We start from the raw sequence: 18,047 nt of genomic DNA, 5'->3' as shown, positions 1-18,047 counted from the left end.
TGTTAACGAAACGCCTCAAGTTCAAACAAAATATGATCTCACATGGAGTTCGGATTAATTTATTAAAAAAAAACTCGAACTCTACTAGACTTCTCACTGTTAATGATCAGTCCCAGCTCCATCTTGTCAGTCTTTTTTTTTTGCCAAAGATTTTGTCACTGGTTTATTAAGACAAATTGCCATACAAGCTTGCCTCTGGACTGACTGAATTCAAATATCCAGCTAAAATTTTGAGTTCAAACTAAAGAAATCATGATAGATTTAATATTAAGATTTAGTTGGGTTGCTAATACTTACAAGAGCAAGGGCTGGCATGAAGTGTGTGCTTGGAAAATACACTGAACAAAGGGCTTTGAACACATAACCACTTGTATTGCTATATATAAAATCAATACATCATCTGAAACAATGGAGCTACAAATACAAGCAACAGTCCTAGATATCAGGTTAGCCAGTGAAGAGTTCCTGATGGATTCTCTTCCATCAAAAGCCTATTGATGATTGATGCCCGAAACAATTCAATCAACTGGCACCAGGTCAATAAAAGGTCATCTCTTGGCTTCAAGTTTGAGTCAATTAGAAGAATCAGTAGGTAATGCTTCAGCTTACATTGAATTTACAAAGGCCGGGAACTGTGCACATCCAGACAAGGCGACAGCATTGAACAATTCAAATGATCAATCAAGCAGATTAGAAGTTAGTTCCAAAACAATCACACCTTATGTAGTCTGTATATCAATCACTGTTTTTTTACTCATGAGACTTCCTGAAGTGCAATCATTAGTTCATGTGCAGACTTGGCTATGGCTCCCCCTTTCCTGTTGAATATGAAGCAACGAAGCAAATTTAGTCTTATCTTATATAAATATAATTCAAAAGCAGAGCTGAAGTATGATTACATACCTGGTGAGGACAGGTAGACAGCCCTTAACCTTTTCAAGCTCGACAAAACATAGATTGCAACGTTCAAGCCTTAGCTCCAATATAAAAAATAAAAGCCCTCAATCAGAATAGTTACAAAAGAAAAACAGTTCAACAGGTATGAGAAGAGTTAAGGCACACCTTTGTTCCGCCTCAATATCAACACCCACGGATGATGATGCAGATAAAGAAGAATAGATCACTGAACCAAACATCTTCACAAGCTTAATCAGCAATTCCAGTGATACGCCTTGATGCCTATATTGTAAGATAGTCTATTCATGCAAGGTGCTCAACATTTTAAGGGATTCGTAATTGCATATAGATACAAACGGTCCATTGATTATCAAGAACTTTTAGAAACACTTTGTTCTGAGAAGAAAAGCTGTTTTCGAGTTGTGCACTATTACGTAATAATTGTTATCTAATTGGTTGGTCCGAGGTTATCAACAAAAAAGATTTGTCTAATCCATTTTGTGTCTATTTATCCAAGTCACTTCTTTGACTGAAAATCATATCATTATATGAGACAAATAATCAAGCCACTAAAGGTTTATTTAAATAACTAAAGCGAGATAGTTCATATCAACATATGTGAGTGTAACTTGTGACTAACCACCAAATGTTTTACCTTAAATATCATGAACTGTTGAGTATTAGTTATCTACCAGGATGGCGGCAAATAAAAAAACAAGTAGTTGTGAGTTTAAAAGGTAACGAGAAACCCAATCAATAAAGCACCAATTAAAAAGAGGAAAACAATAGAATTATTTTTTTAAAAAGATCCATAATAAAGTGGTAGCTTGTTGCTTTTGATTTTATAGAAGTCTACCAGTTCAATCACATTTAAAGTCCAGGAAGTTGTACACCTCTTTTACAGGTAGTTAATACAACAAATATTTAATTTTAATATGTTGTTAATGGGATTTGAAATCTAGACCTTTGGTAATTACATTACATATTACCGACCGACTACGAATGATGCCCATGTTCAGTTATAATAATATAGTACAGATATAGATTCTTTCGACTACTGAAATGTTCCAGAAAAAGACAAAAATATCACCACTTCCTACCTTCGACCAAACAAGAGAAGAAATATACGCACAATTTTAGACCTAGCAACGTGTTCAGTTGATAAAAAGATAAAAATATTTAGTTTGAGGATCGGCTTCTCCCTTTTTGTACTTAAGCATAGAAAGCACTGCAGATTACTAGATAGGAAGAACTCTCTTCATTTCCTTTCCGTCACGTTCTGACAAAAGCTAGAACCTTATCAGAATTTCTAAAGTCCTATTATTTTTTCCCAGAGCAGATTGTAGAAGGTTTACAGGTTGAAAAATGCATGTGTAATCTTAGTTAAGGTATTTCAACTTAATTTTATTTAAGTTAAAGTATTTCAACTAATTTTTATCTTAGTGTCACTGTTTGAACTTTAGACTCCATCGCTTCTCTGTAGTAAACATGTTTCCCCCCTTCTTATTAGGTTTGGAAAATATACGGCAGAAATATTACCAAGACCTTGATCAGATAATGAAACATATATAATTGGAAGGAGAAATATCATAGCACATATAAAGCAGTCATTCTTACCAATCCATTTCACTTTGAAGAAGGCTTGCCAGGAGTGGCAAAACACAAGTGCAAATATCCAGTGTAACAATGTCAGGTTTTTCTGTCAATATACTGACAATGTCAGCAAGGACCTGCATTATGCCACAATTAGGAATTTAGAATTAAAAGTGGTATATATGAAAACACTAACACATTTTATATTAAAGGGTAGGAAAGTAAGCAAAAGTAAAAATATAAAGATATAAAGAAGGTGGTTTCCAACTTATGCAAGATTCATAGATAAGCTTAAATGATACTTACAGCATTATCAGACATCTTCTGCGTCATTCCAATGGCCCCTTTAATATCATTTCTTTCCCAGTATTTGTGAACCATCTGCCAGAAAAATTGTATTAATTTTGTCATGTTCTAATAAAGACATGCAATATAAGGAAAAAAAAGGACTGCAACAAAATATAAAAGGTAGGTGTTCAAAGAACAATAAGTTCTTACCATTTTTAATTTTTCAGGTTTATTATTTTTGTATCTTCCAATTTATTTTAAATTCTTGAAATGCTTTACAAGTTCGCATTTGAAACAGGTGTTATTACTATACATATCCTAGTAAATTTGTTGACAGAAATGTATGCCACGGTAAAATAACATTAATAAAAATGGAGCGGCGCACCGGGTTGTCTTGCAATTCACAAAACAAAATTTGCATAGAAAAATAAAAATGGGATTGGTAAAAGTGAGAGTGAGAAATATAAAGTGGACATGGGGATATATAGGATGAATACTGGATACAAAGATAGATGAAAGAAGCAATGAGGTCACACTAATATAAGGGTGGGATCAATGAACATTGACTTGGACACATAGATAAGAACATAGATAAGAAGACAAGTTTGCTAACTTATACTGAGATAAATCAAAAAAGAAGCAAATCCAAAAACTGAAACAAAATAAGTAGGGAAACCTAGTCCCTTGCACGTACAACCTGATATTCAAGTTCTATATGATTTAATAACAGTAACAGTAAGGAACTTACCTCCAATTTCGCTAGACGAGACTGCAATGAGCCAACAAATTGATTATGTGGTTCCATCAAGGCTGAAATAGTATCTTCCTCGTTGGCAGGCTCCATTTCCTTTTTAGAAGATAAAGATGTTCCTCTTAGGTTAAACAATAATTATAGCAACAAAGATAATAAAACTAACACCAACATCTGTCAATTTCCCAGTTCTAATAAAATGTGAAATGTGAAAAAGAGGTTGACTGACTAAAGAAGGTCTCATATGCTATCTCTTGTAATATTTACTTATCTTAATTGATTTTCTTTTCAAATTTATGAAGTTTATGTTGCATGATAAATTCCAAAGTGTATATAACGTCATAAAAAACTAAGTGGTTCAAAGTTTTGCAGATAGTTTGGTCTTCAACAATTGAACTGTAAACAGAGCTTTAGAGTTTTACAAAATAATTGTATACTCTAATACAAAAAGGTGCTACCTAGCCTTCATAATTTCTTAGAAGTACAGAAATTATGAACAGCATATTTAACTTTCTAACATGAATTAGTCCAAGGGCGTGTTTGATATCCATAACTTTCAGAATTAAGTAACTTACTTTCAGATTTATGAAGTTTATGTTGCATGATAAATTCCAAAGTGTATATAACGTCATAAAAAACTAAGTGGTTCAAAGTTTTGCAGATAGTTTGGTCTTCAACAATTGAACTGTAAACAGAGCTTTAGAGTTTTACAAAATAATTGTATACTCTAATACAAAAAGGTGCTACCTAGCCTTCATAATTTCTTAGAAGTACAGAAATTATGAACAGCATATTTAACTTTCTAACATGAATTAGTCCAAGGGCGTGTTTGATATCCATAACTTTCAGAATTAAGTAACTTACTTTCAGAAAAAAGTACACATTTACATACTTTTTTCTGAAAATAAAGACTTATTTTGGAAAACAAGGCAAGGCCAAACGGCACACAATGAATGTGTTAACTACATATGTACTCATGAACTGTTACCACTTTGGTGATAATTATATGTCATGCAAATCTCCGAAGTCCAAAAAATGGGATTCGAAGTTCTAAATTGAGATAGGAGTGACAGACTGAAAGCCCTCGGATTTAAGGATAGACTTGCATCTGAATTACTACATGTCCTCTATATATCATTCTCTTTATAAACTTTTAAGTCTATACTGTCGTATATCATTGAATAAATATAAGAGTAACATCTTTCTTCACTGAGTGTCACTGAGTTACTGGCTAGTATAACATAAAAGAAAGCCACCAATGTAACAAGGTATCTAACGGATTCTTTTTCATGTCAAGTAACCAGCTGTCCTCTAACATCATGAAGCTAGGAGGGATTCTTTAGATTATGTTATATTCAAAATTTTATTCTACATATTAACGAGTATACATAGGATGAAATACACAGTAAAATTCTTGAAACATCAGGCGCATGTTTACCCCCCCCCCCCCCCCACCCAAAAAATTCAGGAAATAAGTGCAAAGTTCCAAATTAACCGTACCACATTAAGTGGGAGTGTGTTAACAGAAGAGACGGCACCAGATGGATTGCTGGAAGCATAACCCTCATGACCAGGAAATCTATCTTTCTTCTCCCAGTTTGCAACAAGAGAACGTGTCCTTACTGTAAAACATTAGATATCATTAGCGAGCTCCATACTCAATGTCCTAGGCAATACACTTGACAAGAAATAGAACCTACCTCCTCTCTGATTTTCCATAGAAGAAGCATCTCGATCTACTCTATGCACCCGATTCTCATCTGCGACGACAATAAAGTTAACATCAATAGTTAAAAATTGTTAAAATAAGAATTCGGTGTCACTGCTGAAACTTCAGCTGATGCAAGAACAATTACCATACACCATAGCGTTTAGCCGTTTACCAAGTCCTAGTATGACTAACAGAAATGTCCTAAAAAGAATAAAACAACATGATGTATCTGCATGTTGAAGACGTTCAGTTTCCAGGCATTCTGTTTGATAATCCTACAGACAGCTAGCGTATTAGTCTCCCAAGACTATCTAATCATATATTTATTAATCAGTGGAACAGGGGAGGCCTTGGACTAGCAAATAATTTCATATTACCAAAGATCTAAACTACACATAAAGAATAAGTAGCCAGGAACGACGATGGTATATTAGAATATGAGATTGCAAATATTTTAATAATGATAATTCACCACATACAGCTTTCATGCGTGTAGCTACTAGGTGGCTCTGTCACCGAATTCATCTGAAATTTAGGAGGTACAGAAGATCTACTTTCTTTTAGATTTCTCTCAACTGCAGAAGTTCCTATTGACGATATCGGAACAGCAGGAACAGTACTTCTATCAGAACCACTAAACCCACTGGTTGCGAACACCTCAGTTTCAGACTGTCCTGAAACACTGGCCCTTTCTGGATCATCTTTATTACTTGCGTATTTCCGAAAAGCTGATGGCCTTGACTGCATAGTTAGGGACGTTGATTTTCCAGAAACTCCTTCTCGTCTTGATTCAGCTGCCTGATCCAGTCTTGCACTGTTTCTAGGAACAATTACCGATACACCTTCTGACTTATTAAAAAATGACGTGTTGGGTGCCGCATGGATCTTTGGCAAATTTCTCCTCGGAGCTGTTACAGCAGGAGTGCTCGATGAACTAACTGAACCTGTTTTTGACACAACATTTGGTGCTGTTGTGGTCGAAATGCCTGTAGAACCAACTGTACTTGACTTTGGCCCAACATTTGGAATTATCCGTTGAGGTGTACTAGGTGTAGTTCCTGCGGCTTTAAGTATATACAATGAAAGAGAAGAAAACAGGATTTAACTTAACTAAAATAAAGATAAAGAATTTAGTCAACATGTAGCTCGGGAAAAAGAAGAGAACATAGCTATGAATATATAGAATGTGAAGTCTAGAACAAATTCACAAGTACAGAGTAGCAAAACCAAGTGGGCATACATGCAAAAGATTTTGACTCCTTATTGATGGGTTCGGAGTTCTGTGACACTGAAAGCCTCCCAAAAGATTTTGTTTCCTTCATTACTGAATCCGAATTTTGTGAAACAGAGAGCCTCCCTGTACTAGTCTTTGCAGTGTTTTCCGTCAAAACTGATACGTTCCCACTTATATTAGCCTTTGGCACTTGGATGCTATTTGATCGAGGAGTACTGCCAATTGCATACGGTTCAACACGCTGCAAATGGTTAGAGGTCACCAGAACATACACATTAGTCTAAAATCAGATTTCTAGGCATGCAGGCAACATGGAGTTTTTTTTACTGGGGAGAAATATTACCGATATGTCCACAACCCATACTCCAACACAACTTTGATTGTAAGAACAACCAAGTAGCTTTCCCTCATGAATATTAAGATCACATAGTTTGGACCATCCTACATCCACACTATCATGACATCTAATTGGTTCCCATGAAAAAACCTATATGGAAAGCATCATTACATGCATAAGTGGGTGAAAATGTGCTAAATAAGTTAATAGTATATCAACATTAGTTTCCTAAAGGCTACCTTCAGACTTTCATGCAAACCGCAAAGTAGGGTCCTCCCATCAGGATTGAAAGTCATACAGCGTACTCCAGTGGTCTGGGCTTAAAACAGTTTTACTGAATGGTGAGTGCATGTAAAAGAATATATACACAAACTAAAAATTATTTAAATGCAGAACCAAGTCACACACACAAAGGCACATATATAGTTCACCTCTGGACCAGCTGATCCTATAAGCTCAAAGGTTTCAAGGTCCCAAAATTTAACAGTTCTGTCAGATGAACCTGTAAAACATAGATTAGTATCAGCAGTGAATCAGATGGATTTGACAGTATTTGTGATGAAATTAGGAAATGGAGTGAGCTTATAATACGTGCAGTATAATGGGAGATAAAGAGAGGAACATTTGTCATGTTGTTCAGTCATCAGTGTGAGCCTTTGAAAGTTTGGGCCAATAGTTCTTACTGTTAGGTTTTACTGAAAGAAATAGTTTAATTATTATGCTAATTGTTTAGCGTATAGCCAAGTACAGATAATATCAATGCTTGATCTCTTGGTAGACGTACACCCGTAGTTGGTCAAGGAATTTACCTTGGACTTGCAACCCTATGGTTCCGTCATATATAACATAATCATGTAAATCTATCATAAAGGTTGTAATATAACATGAGTCCTTGATGAATACAGGGAATTTGGGTATATAAAAAAGAAGTCTCTTTTCCGTGTCTTTAGCTACCAGTTTCTACTGCATTTTGGAGATGTCAGTGTAATAACCTTAAGTATCCTCCAAAAAAATTACCGATCAAGCCCGATTAGCAAGCATAAACTATGTCTAAATATAATATCCAAATATAACCTTGCAACCTCAGCCATCTTTAATTTTACCCAACACAAGTACAACCAAAAGGTACTAGGACTTTTAATTGTATAGTTTTTTACGTGCTGACTACTTTTTCAATATAAATTGCCCCCTTCCATAATTTGAGTGTGCATGAAATTAGTGTAAACATATAGATGTTTCTAAAATATATTAAGGAAATCTACTGTAGGTCAGCCTTAATTCTAAATGGGTCACTGCACATAGACCTGACGGCTGACAGGATGTGGAGATGGGTAGAGGATGTCCTGGTGAAATGACTGATGAATTAATATTAACCAGAACGATAAATATAACATTGTACCGCAGAAAACTTATTGCAATGATAAACAATCTTACGATGAGTTATAGCAATTATTTAAGAAAAATAATTCTGCAAATATTAATATTTTATCAAACCTGTAGCAAGTAAGAATTCATGAGGATGAAAATCTATGCATTGAATCTGGCCTTCGTGACTCTTAAATTCATGTAAGAGCTTTCCTGCAGTAAGATCCCATAGCTGCCACAATAGTGATTTATTTAGGATTATAGTTCCACTCATACGAACATATGTACAACAAAATTAAATGTGCAATGCTTCTGAGTCATGACAATGCATTTAAATAAGCAGCTAAGAACTAAGTTCCTCAACAGCTAAAAAAAAAAATATTTTAAACTTCAGTCTTTGATAGTTATAATGCCAATGATATGATGATGACCTGGTGCAGAACTCTGCGGGTACAAAAAGGAGTCTATGACTTAAGTAGACGAACATATGACAATGCCTTTTCATAGTGCAGTAAACATATGAGCCAAGATTTGTTTACTAAAGGAAGCTAAATAGCTTGAGCTAAGATTAAAAAAAGAAAAAAAAAAGAGTAAGATAGCAACATTCCCAAGAATAGCTAGATACGTATTAACTTAATAGTATATGTGCATTAACTTCATAGTCTAGGCATTTTTTGAAATGCAATTAAAAAATGCATATACCTCTGACAAGCATTACATGCTCTAATATGAATGCATGTCCACAAAACCTAGATGCAGTGGGATTTGGGAACATGTAAGAATAATTCAAACCTTCACAGTATTGTCCTCTCCACCAGATACGACCCAACGACCATCTGGGGTAAATCTAATTGCATTTACCCCTCTTGTGTGGCCCTTATAGGTGTGAATACACCCTTTCCGTCTAATATCCCATATCTTTAGATTGGTGTCCAATGATCCGGAAGCAAAAAATTCACCAAATGGGTGGAAGTCCAAAGATATACAGTTTGATCGATGACCAGTAAGGGTGCGAACAACTAGAGGAAGAAAGAACTGTGGTTTAGTCCAATGTCCTGACGGATAACATATGATAGCAAAAGACACCATGCGACTGCATGTATTACGGAATACCTATGATAGCAAAAGACATAATATAACCGCATATATACCAAATCATGAGAACTTACTTTTTGCTTCTTCTAGATCCCATAGCTTAATTGTACCACTTGCTGCCCCTGCAGCTACCAACACTTCAGTAGAGTCAAAGCTAACAGAATCAATACCGCTAGAATGTCCTGACAAGCTCTGCAGAAAGATTTGATAAATATTACATAAACAAAAATTATAGGAATATAAAAAAAAATCAAAGACTATGCTTAGGAAATGCTTTATGCAGCTCGGAGAAGTCACTGGTAGTTTTCGATATAACTAATTTCAACATAGTTTACATATTTGATACAGATTCTGAATATGCCTGTACAGAGAAGCTACTAACTAAACTAAATTATGTAACCAAATTCTTTATTTTCAAGTGCAACTAAAGTATAAGCTAAATGAAACAGCTCAAAACTTAAAAGTAACATGAACATAAATAGGAACTTACTAAAATGGCATTTGGCTTGCCAATCGCCCAAAGATTAACTTTGTGATCCTCTCCTCCAGTTACTAGAACCCTCGATGTCTTCCTACCAATCTTGAGACAATTTACGCTCGAAGAGTGAGCTACAAATTCCTCTATTACATAATTCAGAGTCAAGAATAAACATTTCACAAATAAAACTAGTAAAATATAGAAATTACTAATTAGTATTTACTCTCCTCTTCCTAATAATTTCAGTTTTTTTCCAAAAGAACGACAAATTTAAAACCTTTTCAACTGTAAAATCTTGTAAAATGTCCAAATCTAACCCAATAAATCCTATATACCTATCTAACCAAAAAGATCTACAGCATCACAATCATACTATCACATTCACAAAACTATACATACAAAAAATACACAACAACAAAAAAAATCAGCACAAAGTACATTGGCAATATAGTATCACTGACAACAACATTTCACACACAAAAACACACACATAAGTAAAGAGGATACGCAGCTTGTAAGCACGTTTTGCAGTGGACATAATGAAGCTTCAAAATAAAGAACTTCAAGAAAACCCTAAAATCACTAAAACTAAAGCAAACCCACATCAAGAATCATCTTCAAAGTTCAGATCTCAATGACCCACTTGAAGAATCTCATAAAAATCCAATCTTTAAACTAAAAATTCAAGATTTTCAGATGGGTGTTGATAAAAAGCAGTGAATTTGAAGAAAAAAGGTTGAATTTGAGGTGGGGTTAGGGATTTAAAAGACCCCTTGACAAGAAATGATTGAATGTGAGTAGTGATGTTTAACCTTGAAAATATTTTTGTATTGTATAGTTTAATAGATGCTTACAATTTTGGTGTGTGTAACAATTAAAAATTTGAAAGGGGCAAGCTTGAATTTATTTTACCTCCCTTTTGTTATTTTGTTCTGATTCACTTTATAACAACTACCAAACCTAGAATCAACACGTTATCTGCACCGTTGGATTTATGATACTCTCGCCTGGATGTAAATGTTTCGATGGGTTATAAATATTGCATTTTATATTAAAAATGTTTTTATCCAAATCATTTTTAACGTCTTTCTCCGTTCTTTTCATTTTATTATTAATATATAATCAATATTAACTAGTAAAACTAGTATCTAACTAAAAGAATAACTTTGGGTTAGATTTTACTTTTGCTATCTAATAATATATTTTCTATTGTTATATATATTTCTGCATTTCATATATATATATATATATATATATATATTATAAAAGTTGGTGTTTGATTTAATTGTGTTATTATTTGTGCAAGTTCTCGCTTTATTCTAAGTTCAGCCGAATATTTTATTACCCAAATTTACCCACGTGAAAGTATTTCTTGACAAAAAACTTCAAAAAGGCAAAAGTGTACAATACCAAAATTATTTAAATATTTTAGTAATTAATTTTGTCCACTTTAATACTGTCTTTAATTGATCGGTCTTATTATTTTACTAATTTTCCTTATACACAAATTTTATAAATTTTCTTAATCTCCGTTACCAAACCAAGTGTGAACAATTGAGGGAAGCAAGGACTATAACTTTTGAAAATTAACTTTTAAAATCGAAACCGCACTATTTCAAACCAAAGTCGTAAACTACAAATCAAAACCGAACCAACGGTGTTCGATTCGATTTTGATTTCAAATTTAATAACCTAAGAGTTATTCAGGACATCTCTAACAGTGATCCAAAAATTCAAATTTGGGGCAGACTACCCCAAATTATCCTCCAACCCTGACCCAAATTTGGATCAGTGAACACTGATCCAAATTTGGTTCACCACTATTCAGTGATCCAAATTTACTTTAATATAAAATAATGATTTTATTATTTTTGTAATATTAGTTTATTAGATCTAAAAATAATTTATGATTAATTAATGAATGTTAATGATATTTTAGATGTTAATTAATGAAATGAATATATTTTTAACTAATTAAGTCTATAATTTTAATTTTTTAAGTGTAGTAGAAGAAATTAATTTTAAATTAATTAATTTATTAGATATAATATAAATAGTTATTGTGACGACGGGGAATTTCGCGACATGATTATGTGATTAAATAAAGAAATAAATGATCTTGTTGGTTAATTGTCTTTATTGTATATTAGTAACTGAGAACGTAAAATGATATCTTCGAGTTTGATGAGTCAGCTTAGGGGATAAGCTGTGTTATCGGACCGTCAGGTAGAACGGAACCCGTCTTAAAAGGGATTAAAGTGTTTAAATGTGAACTATGTGTTGTTATGTGAAATGGAAATGTTTAAGTAAGTATTATATTTTAGTGACGTGTCAGTTGGTATAAAGGATTGATTGTGAAGCGTAATTGAAAAGTTTAGCGTTGGGCCGTCAAACAAAACGCGACCCGTTACGCGAAAAGAAGAATAATAATAATAAAAAGGGAAATTTTGTGATTGAGTATGAGTCGTGATACGTGAAAATGTGTTATTGCTTGGAAATATGCTTGATTATATGCTCTGTTGATTTTTAAATGATTTTAAGGAATTTATTTGATTTAAAATAAGGTTTATTGAACCTTTAAATGTTTTTATAAATTATCCGAGTATATTCAAGGTGTGAAGTTGGTTTGGTTATCTTCAAAATAGTCCTAGAGACTTTAAAAAAATGATAAATGGATTTATTTGATGATCGGTGTATTTTAAAATGATTTTATTAAGCTATAATTCTATTTTGAGCGCAATCTTGTAAAATCCGTAATAAATCAATCGTTTGCTCAAAAATTATTTTAAAAATATGGCTGAAAATCTAATTTCAAGATCTATATTCTAAAAGTGATATGCGTGGCATATTTATCTTTTCTGATTCAAAATATATTAATCAGATTCATTTTTTATTAAGGATAAAAGGAAATTAAGAATTTAGATTCTTTTTAAATTACCAACTTCCCCTTGCATGAATTTCCACTCACAACATGAAATAAGGTTAGATGTGTCATTTCCTACCCTACTATCTCCATTCAACTTAACCAAATGACCATACTATCCTTGCATGCATTTTGTGCTTATAATGAGAGAAGAGTACAAAGGTAATTACTTTTTTCACTAACTTGTAAGTATAAAAGGAGAGAAGTTTGGTCATTTCCATTTTCATTCTATCTCTTCCTTTCTCTTTCTCTCTTTTCTCTCATCTCTCTTTTCTCTCTTCTCTCCCGGGCTCTCCCTCTCGGCTCTCTCTCTCTCTCTCATACACTCCCTTTTTCTCTCTCTTACATGCAAAGCTTAATTCTAGTTGGAAATCAAAGTTTTCACCATCAATCTTCCTTATTTCTCATTCTCTATTCGTTTACCTTTTGCATGAAAGTGTTTAAGCTAGTTTTGAAATCAACTTCTTTTGATTTTATAAGAAAATCTCAATTTCTTAGTATATGATCATAGAAGAAGTATAGTGGATGTTGTGTTGTATTTTCTTCGGTTTTGTTTTATGTTAGTTCGAATTTTGTTGTTAAAAAGGGGGTTTTTGATTTTGAATGATGAGTTGCTTATTCGTTTTAGTGTTAAACTTGATATTGAATATAAATCTTTGTTTCTAAGAAAGTTTCATGACATGCATGTAAGGTTTGAGTATAATCAAATAAGTTTAGTTTGATTTGTAAAGAAAATGAGTTGAATGGTAAAGTTAAGGGTTAAAATGAGTTGAAATTGTGATTTAAAGCCTTGCATGTCAAAATTGATCTATGCATGTGTTTTTTTTTTGGAAAACCCGAATGGGTCTTATGGTTGAAAAAAGGATTAAGTTGATTTCGGGGGTTTATATGCTAATTACTTTAGCTACTAGAGATAATTGAAATGAGTACTTGGTTGCATGCCGATTTTGGATGGTGTTTGTGTTGATTTTAGGTTCTAATTTTTGATAATTAAAAGAGGGTTTTGATTTTTGATTTTTGATTATGATTTTGATTCGGTATTTGGATTAAAAAGGATGAGACTTGATTGTGTAAGTGATTCTTGTACTTGCATGTCACTAAAAGAGGTTTATTTGTGTTTGATTATGTATGATTATAATTGAGTACACTTGATTGTGTTTGGTTGTAAGGGCCGGATGGTTAAGGGTGTAAAAGAGGTTGATTTGATCATAGGACTTCACAAAGTAAATGCATGTAAGATTACTAGGGATTAATTGGTTTATTTGGTGGTTTTGGTTCGATTAATGTGAAATAAAAGGAAGGATTGAGTCGTCTTGATATGAGATTGTATAATTATTATTTTAACTCGAGTATAGAGTTTGGATACAAGGATTATATGTTATGTGTTGTAATTGCGTCGCAATATGTGATTCGATGGCTATTTGGTTAAAGTATACGAGTATATGGTATAATCGTGCTTTTTGAATACGATTGAGTATATATATATATACTCTTAGGGTGTTGCGATAAAGGGAAATTGTTAAGGGTTCCGGAAACGTCGAATGGGAATCTAATTAGGGTTTTATTTTTGGATTGTAGATTCGGAGTGTGAGGGCATTCAGGCTAGGAAAGAGAATGGTGTACTAGGTGGCAGTAGTTCAACCCTTGTGAAACAGGAAAGCGAATTCAGGAAAGTAACTCTGCCTACTTGTATAAGTTGTGTATTGAAAGGATATTGTTGATGCCATGAAAGAGTATTGATGTTATTGTTCCTTGTGAACCTGTTATTGATTCTTAAGAAACCCTGTTATTGTTCCTTGTGAACCTGTTATTGATTTTTGAGAAACCTTGTTATTATTCCTTGTAAACCTGTTACTGATTCTTGAGAAACCCTGTTATTGTTCTTGTAGTGACTTGATATAATTATTGTTCAAACCTTTATAGTAACCTTTTTATTCATATCATGATCACCTGTTGATACCTTGAATTCTTGTAAACCCTATAAGAACCTTTTTGAACCCCCTTGCGTAATGATCCTTCATTCCTTTGCTTACCTTATTCCATGATGATCATTGGAACTGTTTTAATTCCCTAACTTGTATACCTTGTGATCATTTGATCAAGATCCTTAGCATTGAACTTTGCTTACCTTTGATTCATTCATTTTCTTTGAATTCTTGAAATTGAACTAAAGAATGAGTTTCGACTTGAAAGAGTCTGAATGATTTAATATTTTTGGTAATGTTAAAATGAACTTAGTAAAACCTTTCTTTTCCAACACAAGGTTTTCCAAATAAATTCCTGATGGATTGGATTGAGACGTAAGAGACTAGTAGGACTAGTCCAGTCATATAAGAGACTAGCGGGGCTAGTCTAATTTAAGGCTGAAATTATGCCATAGGTACCTTAACGACCAGATGGAGGTCGGTACGGGCTGATCACCCGTATTATTATTATTAATTGAAAGTTGAAGTAGTCCAATCAAGGGTTCCCTATCACTTTATAAAGGATATTGAATACATTGATTTAGCAAATTGCTTCTTTGAAAATGAAATGACTTATAATGTTTTGAAACGAGTTGATTGTGATATTAATTAACATACAACTTGTGAACCCTGAATCATATTCTAATATTGTTATCAATCATATGATTGATTCTCAGAGTTGAAAATATTCTCGCTTTTGAAAGATCCTGTTGATAATTTGTGATGAATGTCGGCTTTCGCCTTATCTTGAACCTTGATTCTTGAAAGCCCAACTATCTCTTCTTAAACCTTTCCTAGCCCAAAGATAGAAATCTGCCACCTAGAGAATTTCAGTAAAATGCCCCAAAAGTAATTGTGAAAAGATATTGTTTTTGCATCATAGAACTGTCATTTAGTTACTTGTTGAGTTTTATACTCATATATTATGCTTTGTTCTAACCATGGCAGTTAAGCAAGAGGATGGCCAGACTTAGGCGTACTACTCGTAAAAGCGTACCTGGTGGCCCCTACCGTGTTGTAGGCTTCCAGATGCCAGAGCAGGTAGTACAGGTTATGTGTGATCAAACGCTTAGTCGGAAAGTTTGTAAAGATACAATGGGTCATCTGTCGGTTCTAAGTCGGAATCGATTGTGTAAATTTGGTATTATTTTGCGTTGTAATTTATATAATATGGTTGGTAGTTGTAATCTTGTCTCAAATTTAATCATGTTTGATCCTGTTATTAGTTAATCGGGGTTTATGTTTATTTATTGTTAGTTTAATGGTGTGTGGATCCTCATTTTCTAACCCCGAGATTGAGGGCGTCACAAGTTGGTATCAGAGCTACAAGATCTAGTCCCTGAGACAAGTTAGGATAAAAGGGTATTTTGGGTATATATCTATATCGCGAGAGTGTTCGACTCATATAGAGTTGAGTTAGAGTATTAAGTATAGTCTAATTAAAGTGAATAGGCTAAAGTGACAACTAGAGTTAGGGTGTGAGTTAGTTAGAAGTTTTATTTAACCCTAACGCTATTTCTTGGTTGCTGTTTTATGTTTTCTCTCAGGACCCCAGTAGTGGTAGTGATTCTGATTCAGAGATTAGTTTCACTGGTACCCTAGTAGACCCCATTTTGTTAGTGTTTGTGCCCTAGAGACAACACTATTATGTTTATATTATGAAACATTTGGATTATTAATTATGATTATATGGATTATTCTTTAGTAATTTATTATATCTTTATTTACTGCGATAAGATGTTAGATTAATAAATGTCCTTGGAATATGATATGTAAACCTATATCTCTAAGTACGTGACTTAGAAATGAGATTATAAGAATAATATTGATATTCCTAAAGGTCCCTAGTCAAGTATTATTGTTAAGGGACGATAATAAATATATTGAGACTAATGTATTTGTTGGCTGATGATCACATCTCATTGATCATAGGTATGATGATACTAAAGTCAAAACACATGCACATGTATTAAATACATGGTGCTGGATTGACCCGTTGTGAGATACTACATATTTATATTGTCATAAGTTAATCTCACAATGATAATGATGTATTGGTCCTTTGACCTGAAACCATTATATTTATATACGAGAATTAATATACTTTGATACTATTGAAAGTTATCATTGACCGAGTAATAATAAAAGTAGACATTGGGTACATTATGAATCGTATGAGAAATATGAATGATCTAGATGGGATTTAGCCCTCCTTTATTAAAGGAGTGATATTATTGGCCTCTTGATTGAGTAAGACTATAAAATGCATGGCCGTGCTCAAATACTGATTTGTTTAATAGTTTACTCATTGATCAAGGAAAGAAGGATTAAACGTTAACAGAGGATGACACAATGCATGCCTCGAGTTATATATAATATAAGGCTAAAGGGATTATATTACATTGTACATTATTCACGGAAGGTTTAATTGATCACCGATTTAATTATTATTACCTTGGTAACAATGATGTATTGCTAGATGCCGCTCGTTATTTATGATTTTAAATTAGATTTAAAATTGTTGCCAACGTAATAATAACCTAAAGGGTCGCACAAAGAATGATTGGAGGATTATTTAATTTAAATTCAGATTTAAATTAAATGTAAGTAATTCGAGTTATTTGTTATTAAATAAGTATGACTTAATTAATTAAATAAATAGGAAATTCAAATTTAATATTAAATCCGAAATTAAGTTATTGGATGATTAAGTGAGACTTAATAATACAATAATTAAAATTTTGAATTTAATAATAATAATAACTCTAAAACTCAGTTTAGGGTTGGAGGCCCATTAGCTCTTGCCTATATAATATCTTTTTCTAATAGAATTAGGGTTACACGTTTTATTTGATAAAACATAAACCCTAGCAGTTTGAAAGAGATAGAGAGAGCAAGAAGGCGGCCTCAAGAACATGTTAGTACACACCCATCCTCCGGGCGATCATTCGTGTGGATATCTTCAAGGCGTAGATCGTTCCAGCAATGGGCTACATGGTGATCATTCAAGACCTCCATCTTTCCATTAACATAAAGCTTCTTAAGGTAAACATACTGAACTATGAATTAAATATTATTTTTCGCATGGATCCTGCGGAGGGTTTCAATTTTTAAGATTTAAATTTACATTTTTGTTGCGTTTATGTGCTAGAAACCCTTCAATGGCATCAGAGCTACTTGCGAAAAGTTTTTAATTCGTTTATGTGTTTAACCGTTTTCGATATATGAGCATGTACGTGATTCGCCATGTGTTGATGTTGAAATAATATGCTTGTATATGTATGCTTTTGAATATATGATATTCATGTGAGTTTTATAATCATAAGATGATTATGTAATCTGTATATATACTGATATATACATTATTAATGTTTGTTCTAATTATGAGAATCGTATTAGATACGGATTCTG

General features: G+C 33.1%; 1 protein-coding gene across 1 annotated transcript; it reads right to left on the bottom strand.

Annotated features, from left to right (window-relative positions):
- Positions 1-242: 242 nt before the first annotated feature.
- On the bottom strand, positions 243-10,657 carry LOC141677521 (katanin p80 WD40 repeat-containing subunit B1 homolog KTN80.4-like). The gene is made up of 18 exons (XM_074483494.1): positions 10,257-10,657; positions 9,762-9,892; positions 9,346-9,463; positions 8,969-9,195; positions 8,306-8,408; positions 7,243-7,313; positions 7,051-7,125; positions 6,818-6,961; positions 6,481-6,715; positions 5,720-6,304; positions 5,230-5,289; positions 5,030-5,151; positions 3,527-3,625; positions 2,797-2,871; positions 2,515-2,627; positions 1,063-1,179; positions 904-972; positions 243-818 (listed from the first exon to the last, which is right to left on the bottom strand). Exons 1-18 carry the CDS (start codon positions 10,285-10,287, stop codon positions 755-757), a joined length of 2,439 nt encoding a protein of 812 aa, XP_074339595.1. The 5' UTR covers positions 10,288-10,657; the 3' UTR covers positions 243-754.
- Positions 10,658-18,047: the final 7,390 nt, after the last annotated feature.

The sequence above is a fragment of the Apium graveolens genome, chromosome 8, assembly GCF_009905375.1.
Source record: "Apium graveolens cultivar Ventura chromosome 8, ASM990537v1, whole genome shotgun sequence".
Classification (NCBI taxonomy): domain Eukaryota; kingdom Viridiplantae; phylum Streptophyta; class Magnoliopsida; order Apiales; family Apiaceae; genus Apium; species Apium graveolens.
Note: the sequence above shows the minus strand (reverse complement) of the source record. Positions and strands in the feature narration are given on the sequence as shown.